This window comes from Erpetoichthys calabaricus, chromosome 8, assembly GCF_900747795.2.
Source record: "Erpetoichthys calabaricus chromosome 8, fErpCal1.3, whole genome shotgun sequence".
NCBI lineage: Eukaryota > Metazoa > Chordata > Cladistia > Polypteriformes > Polypteridae > Erpetoichthys > Erpetoichthys calabaricus.
In genome coordinates, this window is record NC_041401.2 from 160,530,361 (window position 1) to 160,546,650 (window position 16,290).

Here is a 16,290-nt window from a genome sequence, read left to right on the forward strand (position 1 = left end):
AAGAGGTACAGAGGGCAGAATATTCCCAAATTTGGGTACTCTGAGACAATCATCAGAGAAAAATTGATTGAGAACATACAGTATATTACAATAATAAACACAGTTACAATGCACAATGACTAGGAACTTGTTTCCGTCCTGCTACCTAAAAGAGTTTTCCTTCTCACCTGGTCCATTGTCCTCGGGTGGCAGTTTCTCAAGGCAGCCAGCCATCAAATATGAAGAAACTGTTGAACACGGTCCTCTGAAAAAAAAAAAAGAAGAAGCTGTGTCAATTAAAAAGTAATTAAAATAAAAAAAAAATGCATAATATCTTAATCTTGCATTTACAATTTTTTTGGTGAGGAAGGACTATTTTTTTGAAGACTATATATATATATATATATATATATATATAATTACATGGTTGGTACTTTACTGAGATCTAGTGAACAGAAAAATAATTTTGTCTTTATGAAATGCCCCAATATAGCCACTAACTTACTAATGCATCATGCTGAGTACCGATTGGATGAGCAAATCAGGCCACAGCAATTTTTTGCTTAACCCATTCTGATGATTGACAAGTCTGTTCATAAAGAAACATATTAAATGATTATATTTTGAATTAAACCATGCCTAAAGGTGGCGCAGTGGTAGCCTGGACCTGGGTTCACTTCCCAGGTCCTCCCTGCATGGAGTTTGCATGTTCTCCCCGTGTGTGCATGGGTTTCCTCCCAAAGACATGCAGGTTAGGTGCTTTTGCGTTCCTAAATTGTGCTTGGTATGTGGGTGTGTGTGCCCTGCGGTGGGCTGGCACCCTGCCCGTTGTTTGTTCCTGCCTTGTGCCATGTGTTGGCTGGGATTGGCTCCAGCAGACCCCCGTGACCCTGTGTTTGGATATAGCGGGTTGGATAATGACTGACTGACTGACCATGCCTATATTTTAAGAATATGACATTGAGTGTGCTTTTGACTTCCAAAAATACATGACTTTATTTTGCTGAGATACTCAAACCATTATTTAGTTCACTGGTTCTCAACCTCAGTCCTGGGAGCCCACCATGGCTACAGGTTTTTGTTCCAACCACATTGTTTAATTAGCTGACCCTTCGTTGTTTAATTAGCTGACCCTTTTCCCTTTTATTTTACATTTAGAAAACTGCAGTAATGAAAGATTAACACTTGTAAGACACTAAGAAATATTCATATTTCCTCATATTTCCTCTGTTCTTAAATGCTTACTTTGTAGTATCATTTTTACTTCGCTCTCTCTGTGGTGTTTCTTTTTTTAATTGTATCTGAATGTAGAGAATTAATTGTGCGCAGAGTAGATAGAAGAGCAAATGACTCTGAAAGGAGTAACTACTTTAGTGTTACCCACCAGTGTGCTTATTAAATAACCTCAATGTTAAAATGACACCAGTGTGCTTATTAAATAACCTCAATGTTAAAATGAAATGTATACGTATACAAAGAAAAATGAATGAATTCTTACATATACACATATAAACTCCCGCTTCAATAGTAAGGATGCAAAAAACATACAAACTTAATAAAATTTAAATCAAACTAGGAGAAGAAACGAGTTGGGGCAAAAACCTGTGGCTATAGACTGAACTTGAGAACCAATTTGACCTTTAGTGTTGCATCGTACTACAGTGCATATAATTTTAAATGAGCAATGGAAGGTATGAAAGAAAATGTGTTAAGAAGTGCCTGTTCTTTCACCTTTATAATTGTCAGAAATGAGTCACTTTAAAAGAATTGTCTCAGAGGCAATTAAAGAAAATCTGTCTATCTTCTGGTATCTCTGGTAGAGAGAGTTTGATAGTAAATAGACTTAAGTTTAATTCAGCTTCGCAATTTTGAGTAAGAATGCTGCAAGAAAAAGCATCCATCACATTACCACATGTATTACTGTTTGGATGATGCCTTTATCCAAGGCAACTTACAACATCTGAGAGATAGAACTGGTTGCATTTGTTTTCTTTTTCCAGTTGGAGCACAGGCATAAGTGACAAGCTCATGGCCACAGAGTGTCAGTAGTAGGATTTGAATCCTCAGCTTCTAGGTTTGAAGTGTAAAGTCTTACCACGCCACACATGGAGCACAAGTTCTACCAAACAGCCTTTTGGTCTTCAGGTTCGAGTAATGTCAGCTACCAAACGAAACAAAGTATTTCCACCTTTGTTTCCACCATTATCTCATGCCACTTTTCATCTTGTGATATTATTACAGTCATTCTTTTGCTTATGCCATTTATTCCATGGCAAGGTTATGGCAAATAAGAACTATTAGAGCAGCTATTAGACCGACTTATAAATAAATACTAATCCATCACTAAGTACACTGTTTCAAATGTCAATCCCTAATCAAACTACCCTGAAAATCTTGGAAACGCTAACAATAACAGGGTTGGAAATCACGTCCACATCCTCTGACTTTTGACACATCAGCCATAACCAATGGACCACCTACGCGCACTTTATATGTCGCTTTATTGTTCGTGGATTTTTCCTTTGCTCGTTGAGCCGTGAAGCTACTAAAGAGCTTAACAATGAAGTATTCTGTTATTGTACACAACAAATGCATTCCCATCACGTCGACTAAGCTACTGTTTGACAGACGATTTTCATTCAACCTTTTGAGATGCTCACACGATCACGAGAGTTGCAAACTGCTCCCACGAAAGGTGCTATAAGTTGACACCTGCTGTAGATGGTACTCGAATAGCATCTCCCCCTTTTTAGGCCCCTGTGCAGCGGCCCTCTGTTAGGTATGACAACGGACAATAGCCGTGGATAGTTCCGTAGGTAGCTTCTCTTGCAAGCATGAGGGCGAACTTGAACCCTGACGTTCGTTATCTATGCTGGCTATCGCGGTGCCAACCGTTACTTTGCCAGCCTGTAAGCGGATTTTGCGGGGCGAAAGTCAAGGGCTGCGCTAACTGTGTGACAGAAGTACGAACCTGCGATGGTACCAACGCTCGCCAGCACGCCCTCCAAGTAACTAAAAGTGCCGAGAAAGTTGCCTGCGATGCAGACGGCTCCACGCGAACACCGCCTCCCCCAGTGTTGCTCCGGTACCCGCCGCTTACTACGAGCTTTCCACCGGCCTTTGTGTGTCCTGAACGCCGTTACCTCCTTACTATCTCTTCTCCTGTGGCTCGGGCGGCTCCAGCACCCCCTCCTCCCATTAGTTCCTGACAAAGCCTCACTGCCCGGCACCCTACCTTTTGTAGGCTCGCTTGACCCGGCTGCTCGCGCTCTACCTGCTCGCGATGCGATGAAAATGGCGGCGGGAAGCGGGCGCAGCGTCGAGAAATACCGCGTGGGGGTGAAAGCGCCGGAGCAATAGTGTGTGGCGCGGGGGTTATATCGAGCCAACAGCCCCTTAAAATATGGGGTGATTCAACAAAAGCTGCCCCTCCTAGTAACTGCAGTGTGACGCGTGGGCGAATCTCTCCAGCGCACGGGGTAAGACAAAGCGGCGCCCACCCATCAACTTAAAAATGCCGGGTGAGACAAAGGGATCCCCCCACCCCTCTCATCACCGCCACGCCAATAAAATCGGAAGAATAATAAAATCATAGTAGTTATAAAAAGTAGCTGTCAACAAAACGAGTACGGGTTACGTGAGCTTTAATATTGTTCCTTTTAAATATTCGTGAAATATCAGAGATGCCAGAAATCTGCAAGTCAAACAAAAAAATCGAGGCACCCTAATCCTTTGAAGATTTTTACTTTTACTCTAAAAAAAACTAAACTTCATTCATGAAACTTAACATTTATTTAAAACGCTACTGACCCTTACTCTGAAATCTAAGCACGGAAGGAATGCCAGCGCGTCTTGGCGCACAGCCACTGGGTCACTTATAACGGACAAGCTTGGAGTGGTTATTCTTACACGAACTCTTTTATGATTCGCGTGAAGAAATTACACGTGCGCACGGAGAGAATGCGCATATTCCACACTGACAGAGCTAACCGGCTTTCGAAGATTCCGGTGCTCTGCATGCGTGAACTTGTTGATTTTAGTCAAAATACACGCATCAAATGGCAAATTGTTCATGGCGCTATACAAATGGGCGCGTTTGGTTACCACAGTAAAAGTTTATTTTACTGATCACTACTGTTTTAATGCGATACTTTTGCCAATATCACGTCCATCCATTGTTACTTAAGGTCGCATGCACAGCACATTTCGTTGCACAAAATTTGGTTCGTGATATAATAAAGGAGCTATCTTTTCATATATTGCCTAAATGAAAAGATATACCGTATGCCACTCAGAACTTATCCCTCATCATTGGAACTTTTTCTTCAATAAAGCTGTCCCTCTGGTCAGATCAACATTTAGATAAACCAGAGCTTCCCACACGGATCCATGTCTACTTCGCATTTTTTTACGAATGGAAGTGTTATGTAGTATACTATTGCTGTTAGATATGTCATATGATCATGTTAAATATTTATAGTAACATGTTGATTGACAGTGATGAGTTTAATTCATTCTGATCGTTCTATTTCAGTCCAGTAAAATGTATTTTGCTTCAATTGAGTTGGGACATGAGCCTAAATTCAACTGAATCTATACTTTCAACAAGGGAAATGAAATTTCACTGGGTCAGTTTTAGGCACTGGTCCAGTTCAGGGTATTTTCCATCTCTTATAGCCACACCATGACAATGCCTAACCTTCTTAAGACTTTTTATTCAACCACTAGTAATATCCGCAGCAGTAAATTATCAACAATTAATTTTAAAAATGTAAAAAAAATATGGATCAGTAGGAGTTGGTTGCTCATTTGAGTTTTGGGTTGATGATCAGACCATAAATGACATTTCCCCTATTGTGTCATTAATAAATTGTGCCAGTGAGATATAAAAATGGCTACATGATAACTATATTGTCTTTGAATACAGAACCCATAGAGTTGTTATAAATTGATGGGAATGATACAGACAGCAACACGATCTTGTCACTTTTTAATTCATTAGCCTTGAATGTTATTTCTTCCAAATCATCACATCATTTAGAAGATATCTTTGACATCAATTTATCTTTCAAGACGAAATCACAAGAAGCAGCTAGTGTATGTTGTAAAAATGCACAAGTCCATTATTGATCAGAAGTACCACAGAGAAACCAATAGTCCTTTGTAAACTCAGTGACAAACAATGTGAAAAACAATTTCTGAAACCCTTTAATAAAGACATAAATTCCATGTGGCAGCCTTTAACTGTTGAAACACACATTACAATGCTATCTAAACCTGTTTTTTCCAGCTCGGACATATAAAAAAATTAAAATGGTTTCTCATCAATGTCAAGGATACTGAAAAGCTAATTCCGGCATTTTTTTCCAGTTGAACTGACTACTGCAATACATCATTCACAAGTTGTTCAAATTAATTCTATTTGTAGTTTTCAATTATTTCAAAATGCTGCTACAAGATTTGTTACTATTACTAGGAAGAGTAACTACATAATGTCTGTTCTTAACTCTTCACACTTGTTTCCAGTTAAATTTGGGACTGACTGCAAAATCTTTCTTCTTATGTGTAGTGCATTTTATGGCCTAGGCCCTACTTACATGTATAAATGTATCAATACATAGTAAAGAAGAATTAGAAAAATATAACAATGGCTGAGATCTTAGATGACAAAACTCCATTAATTGTTGATATGATGAATTGTAAGATCACTCCGGTGTTACCTTTTACTCTATAATGAGGTGTCATGGAGTCTTCTTCCTCCCTCCGTGTTATGAGACATCTCTTAGTCATTGTGGACTTATCTTTGAAGAGAGACAAATGTGGGATTGGTAGTGATCAGAGAAATAGGTGGAGCCATTTGGGGTGTCATAGGTTATGCCTTGACTCAGTGACATCAGAACTGTAGGAAGCTGACAGACACATACTCTGTTTTTTTCAGAACTTCTTTCTGCCTTCAAAATGAGTTAGTTACAATAACACATACAGGTTTACCCCAACTAAAAACCATGGATGTCCAGTGAGGTTCAGTCTCTGTTGAGAACCTGAGACATTGCCTTCAGGTTAGGGGATAGGGTCCGGTACAGTGTAGCAAGGGCAAATCTGAAGAGAGTCATCAAAACTGCCAAAATGGCCCATAAGAGCAAGGTAGAGGCCCACCAGACAGACAATAATCCATGGCAGGTATGGCAGGGAACTCAACAAATCACCAACTGCAAAAGCAGTTCACATGTGCATATACAGTATCTGCTGATGCATCATTGGCAGAGGAACTAAATCTTTTCTTGGCCCACTTTGAGGCATAAGTGGTCTCACACTAACACTCTACCCCTGGTGACTCACAGCTGCTACATATTCACCTTTCAGGAACTTCAAGTGAGATGGGAGCTCAAGACAGTGAATCTGAGGAAAACTGCTGGACCAGACGACATATTTAGCATGGTACTTAAAGCTTGTGCCAACCAGTTGGCAGGAGTCCTTACTAATTTATTTAATCTGTCACTTATGCAGGCCACTGTTCCCCGCTGACTTAAGTCAACTACTATCATCCCTGTCCCTAAAATGTCAGTCATCAATAACCTTAATGACTACGGTCCGATTGCATTGATGTCGACAGTCGTGAAATGTTTTGAAAGACTTATAGCTCAGCACATTAAAGCCAGTCTCCATCCCACCTTCAACATTTACCAGTTTGACTTATAGATCAAATAGATGCACAGAAGATGCCATCAGTACAACCCTCCATACAATGTTGAGCCATCTGGGACACTCAGGGGCTTTATAAGGATGCTATTTGTCAATTATAGCTCAGCCTTTAATACAAACATCCCTTGCAAACTAATTGATAAAACTGTGTAACCTGAACATTTCCCCATCCCCATTCTGCGCTTGGATAAAGGATTTACTCACTGGCCGTCAACAAACTGTTAGAATTGGCCCCCACAGCTCCTCCACCCTCACACTTAGCACTGGCTCCATTCAGGGCTGTATACTGAGCCCTCTTCTTTATGCACTATACACTTATGACTGTACATCTAATTACTCCAGCAACACTATCATCAAGTTCGCTGATGACTCCACAGTGGTAGGTCTCATAACTAGTGATGATGAGTCAGCATACAGGGACGAGGTGCAGAAGCTGTCAATGTGGTGCTTCAGGAACAATTTCTCACTCAACACCTGAAAAACTAAAGAGATGGTCATTGACATCAGGAGGCACAGAGCAGAGCCAGCCCCTCTATACATCAATGGGGACCTGGTGGAGAAGGTCACCTCCTTGAAGTTCCTGGGAACTCACATTTCTGAGGACCTGTCCTGGACAGCAAACACTCTGGCGGTGGTCAAAAAGTCCCAGCAATGACTGCATTTCCTGAGACTTCCTTGGAAAGTGGAAATAAATTAGGAGCTGCAGTTGACCTTCTACCGCTCAATCATCAAGAGTGTTTTAGCATACTGTATTTCAACATGGTATGCTGGATGTATAGCAGCCGACAGGAAAGCTCAACAAAGGGTAATATCCACGGCAGAGAAAATCCTTGGCTGCTCTCTGCCCTCCATCTCCAGTGCCCAATACCTCCGCAGAGCAAAAAAAAAAATATTAAACACCCATCTCATCCTGGCCAATCACTGTTCATAATAATTTCCTGTCCCTTATTTATTTGTTTATGGAATTTATTTAATCATAGGATGTGTGCTCTTATATTATTTGTTTGCTGTTGTTTGCTTGCTCCATCAGAATGAATAGAAGTTGATAACAAGCATTACACGGTATTTTCCTTATCCATACACTGTAGCAACATGTCCACAGATAGAAGTTGGGCAGTATGACTGATTTAATAAGACACAAATAGACAGAATTGCTAATAAACAGTATATAATTACAGCTCTCACAAAAGTCTGCAGTGTACTTCATCATTTTGGATTGACATCATCATTTGAATTCAGGCAAATGTAGATTTGACAGGCCAGCACAGAGTCTCTGAGTTGGAAATCCAACTTAAGGGGGCATTCCAGTTAAAAAATCCTAGTAGGAACTCGGAAATTCTGACTTCCCACTTCAAAAGGACTGCAGCATAAGGATGGACACTGCTGTGTACCTGTAGGCAGTAGTGAGAGTGATTGGTGAAATCTAAGCTTTTTGCAGACATCTGACGAAGTACAGAAAGTACATGCATTGGTAAGCTTCCTTGCCAAGAGCTGAAATGTGTTGTACCTACTTCAGTTCATTTTTATAGTCACTCCAAGGAGATTAAAACTATGAACAGCCACCCTTTGGATGCAGGTAGAAGTGCTGCATGCCTTTCACTTCCTGAGGTCTATGACCAGAACTATAGTTTTGCTGAAATTACTAGGGATACCTTTAAGTCAGCAAAAACAAAAAGTTTCACTGCAAGGCAATTCATTATCGTTGATGATCAGGCCTATGATGATGGAGTTATCAGCAAATTTACTGCTGAATTTAGAGCTGTGTCTGGCCACAAACCCAGAGGTGAACAAGGAGTACAGAAGAGGGCTCAGCACAATACCCTATGGAGTACCTGTGTTTAAGGTCAGTGTGGAGGATGTGATGTTGCTAATCCACCCATGCTAAGGTCTTTAGTTATAAGTCCAAAATCTAGTTGCAGAGGGTGGTGCTAAGATCTAAACTTAGGAGTCTGGTGAACAGCTTTGATCGTACAGCAGTGTTAAATGCTGAACTATAATCTATAAACAGAACTTTGGTGTAACAGTTTTTATCCTTCCAATGTGAAAGGAGGGTATGAAGTGCAGGGGGTATGCCATCCTCTGTGGACCAGTTGTAATGATAAGCAAACTGGAGCATAGATGGGATCTAGTGCCTTACTTAAGTAAGCTGCTATTTTCAATTATGGGAAAATATACAAGGTAATGTGATAGAGAAAGCGTAACTAGTAATGTAGCTGCGTTTTCCCAAAGTTTCCAAAATTCAGCAGCTCCAACTTAAAAAATGGGATTCAACAAAAGCCTGACGCGCAGAAATGATTCCACAGACAAAATATCTTCGTTTTTAAAAGTTTAGTTAAGTTTGAAAGTAAAACAGTTCACACAAAAAAGAAAATTAAAAATAGCAAAAAAGGAAAAATTATAATAAGAAAAAATTTAGTTCTAAGCTTAATCTTGTTACATCTTAAATCGATACTAGTCACTTATAATTTCTGAACCATTTCAAAACAGTCAGAAAACTGTATGCTTATCCCATTTCTAAACTTAAATGGGTTTATCAAGTCCCTCTTTACAGGACCCTGTTCTAAACAACAACTGAGTTTATTATCTCACTCTATCTCAGTTATAGCAAGAAGATTCTATCTTTTACTAACTTAAAGGGGTAAAAAGACTATACCATTGTCTATGACTATATAAGAAATTATGTTCTATTCAAATAAAGCAAACATTAATATGAGTTTAACTCAAAACTTTAACTTTCTAAAATTGGCTCTTACAAGTAAAGTATACTCAAAAGGGAAAGCATTTTTGTATTTAAAGTGAACCTTGCTAATAATTTATTTTGCTTTGACAGTGTGTTTGCAGGCAACAGCTGTTTATTTTCATGTCCATTTAATATACATTCAATGGAAAACATGGAGTTTTTTTTTTCTTGAATTTTATTAAACACAAGTACACCTTCATAAACACAGTGCCAATAAAAAGTTGAATCCCTTTTGGAAGTTTTCACATTTTATTTATTTTACAACATTGCATCACAGTAAATTTAATTTGTCTTTTTTGACACTGATCAGCAGAAAATGAGTATTTAATGTCAAGGTGAAAACAGATCTCTGAAAAGTGGTCTAAATGAATTACAAACACAAAATAAATGATCACATAAGTATTTACCCTTTTTAAGTCAGTATTTAATAGATGCACCTTTGGTATCCATGGCAGCCTTGAATCTGTGTGCTTAGGCCTTTATCAGCTTTGTACACCTTTGTACATCCTCCTGTGCAAAACTGTTCAAGCTCTGTCAGGTTGCACGTAGATCATGAATGAATAGCTTTTTTATAAGTCCAGACACAAGTTTTCAATTGGACTGAGATCTGGACTCTGACTCAGCCACTCCAGGACATTAACAATTTTGTGGTTTTTTAAGTCATTCCCTTTTACCTTTGGCTTTATTCTTGGGGTTGTTATGTTGGTGGAAAACAAATCTTCTCCCCAGATACAGATTACTTGTAGACTACACTGGGTGTTCATCCAGGATTTCTTCAGCATCCATTATCGCGTACTCTTATAACTCTTCCAAGGACTGCTGAGAGAAGTGTCCCCATAAACGATACTGCCTCCACCATACTTCACAACAAGGATGGTGTGTTTTTAATAATGTGTAGTATTTAGCTTATGCTAACCATCTCATTAAGTCTGATGGCCAAAAAGCTCTATTTTGGTCTCATAAGTCCATAGAACTGTCTTCCGGCTTTCTCTTTGCCACTCTCCCATAAAGCTGTGACTGGCAAAGCACCTGGACAGCAGTTGTCTGCACAGTCTCTCCGATCTCAGTCACTGAAACTTGTAACTCCTTTAGAGTTCTCATACTGTAGGTCTGTTGGTGGCCTGTCTTGTTGGTCTTTATCTTGAACATGTACTGTTTAAGTGGATGGTTTGCTCTATGCAGATTCACAGCTTTAGCACACTCTTCACATTTCTCAATGACTGATTTAAGTTGATATTCACTGATTTAAATGTTTTCTTGTCTCCATTCCTTGACTTCTACTTTTCAGTCACCTTTCCATGTTCTTTTGTCTTCATTATGTAGGTTAGGTCATGCTACTGACTCACCACAAGCTGGATCTTCCAAATGCAAGTGCATTTAGACTATAATCATGTAAAAGCCCTCAACTAGAGACAGGTGATCTCCATTGAACTAATTCTGTGTAACCAATTATAAACCCAATTGGCTGCACCAGTGATGATTCAGTGGTGTCATACTAAACCATCTGAATACTTATGGCATGAATTATTTTGTGTTTTATATTTGTAATTACTGTAAATTAGACCACATTGCCAGGCCAGCCGGGAGACATAGTCCCTACAACGTGTCCTGGGTCTTCCCCGGGGCCTCCTCCCGGTTGGACGTGCCCGGAACACCTCACCAGGGAGGCGTCCAGGAGGCATCCTGATCAGATGCCCAAGCCACCTCATCTGACTCCTCTTGATACAAAGGAGCAGCAGCTCTACTCTGAGCCCCTCCCTGCTCAAGCTGCTGCCCTCGCGACCCGACCTCGGATAAGCGGAAGAGGATGGATGGATGGATGGATTGCTTAGATCTGTTTTCCATTTTTCTGGTGATTGGTATCTCAAAAACCAAATTAAATCTGCTGAGATTTGATGTTGTACAATGATAAAATGTGAGAACTTCCAAGGGGTAATTATTTTTCTAGACACAGTATATTATATACTGTATATGCTGTAAACAAATATACTTTTGTGAATATTTAGGAAATAAAGGAAATATCAAAAGATGTTTAGGCACAGGGCGGCATGGTGCCGCAGTGTGTAGCGCTGCTGCCTCGCAGTTAGGAGACCCGTGTTTGCTTCCCAGGTCCTCCCTGTGTGGAGTTTGCCTGTTCTACCCGTGTCTGCGTGGGTTTCCTCCGGGTACTCCAGTACAGTCCAAAGACAAGCAGGTTAGGTGCATTGGCGATTCTAAATTGTCCCAAGTGCGTGCTTGGTGTGGTGTGTGTGCCCTGCAGTCGGCTGGCACCCTGCCCGGGGTTTGTTTCCTGCCTTACTCCCTGTGTTGGCTCCAGCCGACCCCAATGACCCTGTAGTTAGGCTGTAGCAGGTTGGATAATGGATGGATGGATGTTTAGGCGCAATCCTAAAATAAAGCCACAAGATGGCAGCAGATCATCATACTAAGAAGAACTTTCCGACAGCTTCACGTTCTTCATTTACAAAGACGAATTTCTACAAATTCATCAGTAACGATGCAGTAAAGTGTTTGGAACAGTGCAGGTGCTTAACTCCTGTTCTCTTTTAACACAACTTTAAATAAACCAAGGGTTCTTAAACTTTTTTATTCCGTGAACCAAAATAACAAAATCGGTACCATACTTGATTGAGATTAATAAAATGACAGCCGAGCCAATGGCCGTATAATAAAAATCAGTTAAACGCGTTTGTTTCCTTGCACGCATCACTCTCATAAGAATATTACTAAAAGAGGAAAATGGAAAGGAAATGTATTGTTAATTAAACAAAAGGGGAATAGATTCCTGAGGTACAGTACATCACTGCCAGTATAAATGATTAGTGTAAGCCTTAGTAAAGCCGACAGAAATAAATTGATAAAAATGATTTTTGAAAGGCTATGGTAACTTAAGTTTGTCAACTGATTTAAGGCTCCAGATAAGGGATAAAGTAGTAAAAAATATAATTGATGCCATTTATGTATCTTGTTTTACATAACTTTAAAAAAAAATGTTTTCATATGAGTTTCAAGATTAATAAAACATTTTTTAATGAGTACGCAAATACTTCCTTGTTTTCTTTCAACAATTCAGTAAACCTAGTAAAAAAAAAGAAGCTGAATTATTCCTATAATTGCAAGCACTATTTGTTTAAATGGATCATAAGAAAAATCTTGAATAATTCAGTGAGCCAGTTAGAAATGTTAAGTGTATTGCTAACATTGTAGTAAATGTCTACAGCTTGTCTCGACCTTTGTGATGATTTTTGATGTTTTTTCAGTCCTTCACACGACAAGTGGATTGAAATTTATCGACTCACTTTAGTGTCACAAGAAGTCATTCTTACTTGCTGAAGCACAGTAAACTTCATGCAGAATCTTCTTCTTCATAATAATAATAATAATAATAAAGTACATTTATACATCCCCTTAGACAGAGGGGAACCACTTCAACCACTACCAATGTGTAGCACCCACCTGAATGATGTGCCAGCTGCCATTATTGTGCCAGTGCGTTCATCACACTTTAGCTGTTAGGTGGTTAAGTGGTGGGTCACAGGGCCATCTAAACTTTTGGACACTATGGGCACTGGCCGGGGGCCCCAGGAGCATAGGTGCCCAGGATGTTTCTGATGCCTGTGTATGCTTCGGTTTTGCTTTTAGAACAGGAGCCCCAGCGCACTACTTTGCCTGGTAGCCTATGATGCTGTTAAGACAGCCCTGGGTGAGAGAGATAGCCATTTAGAGACAGGGAATGATTAGGGGGCCAGCATGGACGAGGCTGTGATAGGCAATTTAGCCAGGACATTGGGACAAATGCTACTCTTTTTGAAAGATGCCCAGGGATCTTTAATGACTAGAGACAGTCAGGACCACATTTTTACATCTCATCCAAAACAACGGTGCCATTTTTCCATTACAGTGCCCCCATCACTGCACTGGGGCATTGGGATCTCCACACAGACCAAAGAGTAAGCACCCCCTGCTGGTCTCACCAACACCTCTTCCAGAAGCAAACCAAAGTATACCTAAATGGTCTCCCATCCAAGTACTGACCAGTGCCAAACATGCTTAGCTTCAGGTGGATAACCTGTTTTGAAGCACAGATAGTATGGCTGCTGATATTTTATTATAATAAAATACAATAAACATTTTATTATAACTAGTGCCATACAAGCAAATAGTCTTCTTCTTCTGTTCATCTCTTCCCATTTCCATGTGGGGTCAATGTGCTTGATCAGCCTTCTCCAAACAGCTTAGTCTTGCACCTCCTCGCCAGTCAAGCCCTTTTTCTTCAGATTTTCTTTTACTTCCACACTCATAACAATAAAGGTTCCAGAGTGGTTTTTAGAGTGATGCCATAGGGGAACCATTTCTGGTTTCCGAAAGACCCATCCACAAGAATGTTCCATAAAGAACTTTTATTTCTTTAGAGCCATAACAAATATCACACACTAAATAACCATGAATAGATGGTAACGGATTTGTGAAACACCAATAAGCCATGGTTTTAAAAAGACTCTTAGTGCATACAATGCCAGTCCAGGTTTTCTTAATTTATTAATGTCCTGCTATGCAGCCTACCATATATGAATTATTTTTGTTGTTTTCCTACACATTGGGAAGTTTTTCAAAGCACAAACAACCAACTTCATATGCAAAGAACTCTTTGGAGAATAAAATGGTGCTTTGTCAAGCAGTAGTTCTATGAGGAACCTCTAGCCCCAGTAAAGAACCATAGAATACCATTAAAGAACCATTATGTTTAAGAGTGAGTGGAGGTCTGCTTTAGCCTCCCTCACTTTCTCTTCCCCTGTACTTCCATTCCCTCCACTCTTTTGCCCACATATTCATTGTTGCTCCTCATCACATCTTCATACCACTTCAACCTACTTTCCTGTACTTTCTTAGTTATCTCTCCCACTTTTGTTGTACTTCTGGTTGGTGTCTCATATCTTATTCTGTCCTTTTTTTTTAACTCCACTTATCCATCTCAACGTTTTAATTTCTGCCACATCTAACTTCTCCTGCGCTCTCTTTACTGCCCATGTCTCAGCTCCATACATCATTTCTGGTCTTATCACGGTCTTAAAAACATTACCTTCAAGCTTTGCCTTAATTCTTTGATCACACAATACTTCTGGTAGCTTCTTCCATATGTTCCCACCACCATGAATTCTATGGATTATTTCTGCATCTAATTTTCCAACTTGGGCTAAAGCTAAAACCCGAAGTTCGGTCAGTTCCTGAATTCAGAATCCTGAATGCGGGCCTTTCGCATTTTGGCTGAGAGATGTGGCCAAAGTCCGAATTACTAGGAATGACCAGTGTATATGCTACTTTGGCCGCCCATTTCGCGAAGTGGCGAGAACTCCCTGGCCAAAATTCGATGCGCTGATGTAAGACTGTCCGCTCAAGGTGCAAAGATGCTTAAAAATTTCAGATGTAGATTCAGAAGTAAGTTTTCCATTCTGCACGAGAAACTGCTCAACAACACTGCACTAAGTGCGCAACAAATCCCTGCTCGTGCCTTTTTTCTTCCGACTTTGGCCGATCGCCCCATGCCATTTCGGAAACTGGCTGGCCAAATCCCGAAATCGAAGAAAAGATCGGACATTGGCCGGTCAATTTACAGCGACATTGGCCATTTCTCGGTTTGGCCGGACACTTCCCGCTTTGGCCGATTTTGTGGTTTAGCCGTAACATCTGCACCCTTTTCAATCGTTTTCCCTAAAGGCTAACTTCTGAATCCCGATTATCATTAAAGCTCATATATTCTGCCTTCTTCGCATTTATCTTCAACTGTCTATCTTCCAAAGCCCTTCTCCAAAGTTTTCCCAGCTTCCTCTTTTCTGGCGCTACGCAACAGAATGTCATCGTCAAAAAGCCTGCACCCGAGGGACTTGTCTTTTATGCCACGACTCAACACATCCATAACCAGATCAAACAGGGGAAGACTTAGAAGATCCTTCTTTGCCCTTCTGTTACAGAATTAGATTCGAAGTGTGCTGTAACAGCTAACACGCAATGGCCGCCGAAAGTGCCTTCCAGTATACAGCGTTGTGATTGCACTACACGGTACTAACACTACACCCGCTCTGTTAAATCTTTCATCTAATCAGCCCGAAAATCGCAACATTCTTGTTTGTACCTTGTTGTTTTCATTTTGACATTTCAAGCTCCGCGGTTATTTCTCCTCATTAACTTAGTAGTCTTTTCAGTCTTTCCCTCCTCCCTCCCTTTTTCTTATTCGGGTATTTGCTTCATACGTTGATGTGGTGGTGGTGGTGGGGGTTGTTCTGGGGTTTAGGGCGTGACGTGGGAAATATATTTTTTTTTATCTTTTTGTGCCATACAAACGAATGATATCGAAGATGAATCCATAGCGTCATTTCACATACTACCGCAAAAATACACTTTAGAGAGGCCGAAATATCACTCGGCACATAATTCGCATTTAAACGAACTCGGTTAATTTTACTACATAATCATGTGGTGATCCATCACAAATAAATCCGAGAATCACTGAAATAAACGCTTCTAAATTGTGAGGAGTAATGGCAGTGGTGATGGCATTTGAAGGCGATAAACTCCCTAGCTTCCTGTTTGATGGGCTTCTTGTGTATTTATCTTGATGTGAAGTTCACCTTCCATTCTGTGCGATTTCATCTTATCTTCCTGTTCTTCATGCCAACTGCATCCCCCCCCCCCTCCAACCCCCGTTATCTTGAGGCCAGTTAACTCACCGTGCCAAATCCAAACATAATGTTCTGTCTTGATGGCGTGTAAAAAATTTCACTATTTGGAAAAACAGTAATAATAATCTAGTGTATTTAAATAATGTGTATTTTCCCCGTATACATAAACTTAGCGGCTTATTTAAGTAAGGC

At 40.2% G+C, this 16,290-nt stretch overlaps 1 protein-coding gene across 1 annotated transcript in view; it reads right to left on the minus strand.

Moving 5' to 3' along the window:
* Positions 1 to 3,305, minus strand: part of prdm2b (PR domain containing 2, with ZNF domain b) — a 203,694-nt gene extending 200,389 nt beyond the window's left edge. Inside the window, exons 1-2 of the mRNA XM_028807676.2 lie at positions 3,215 to 3,305; positions 168 to 244 (exon numbers count right to left, since the gene is read on the minus strand). Of these exons, the coding sequence (XP_028663509.2) occupies positions 168 to 176 (9 nt within the window). The 5' untranslated portion in view covers positions 177 to 244; positions 3,215 to 3,305. The remainder of the gene's footprint in view (positions 1 to 167; positions 245 to 3,214) is intronic.
* Between the last annotated feature and the right edge of the window lie 12,985 nt (positions 3,306 to 16,290).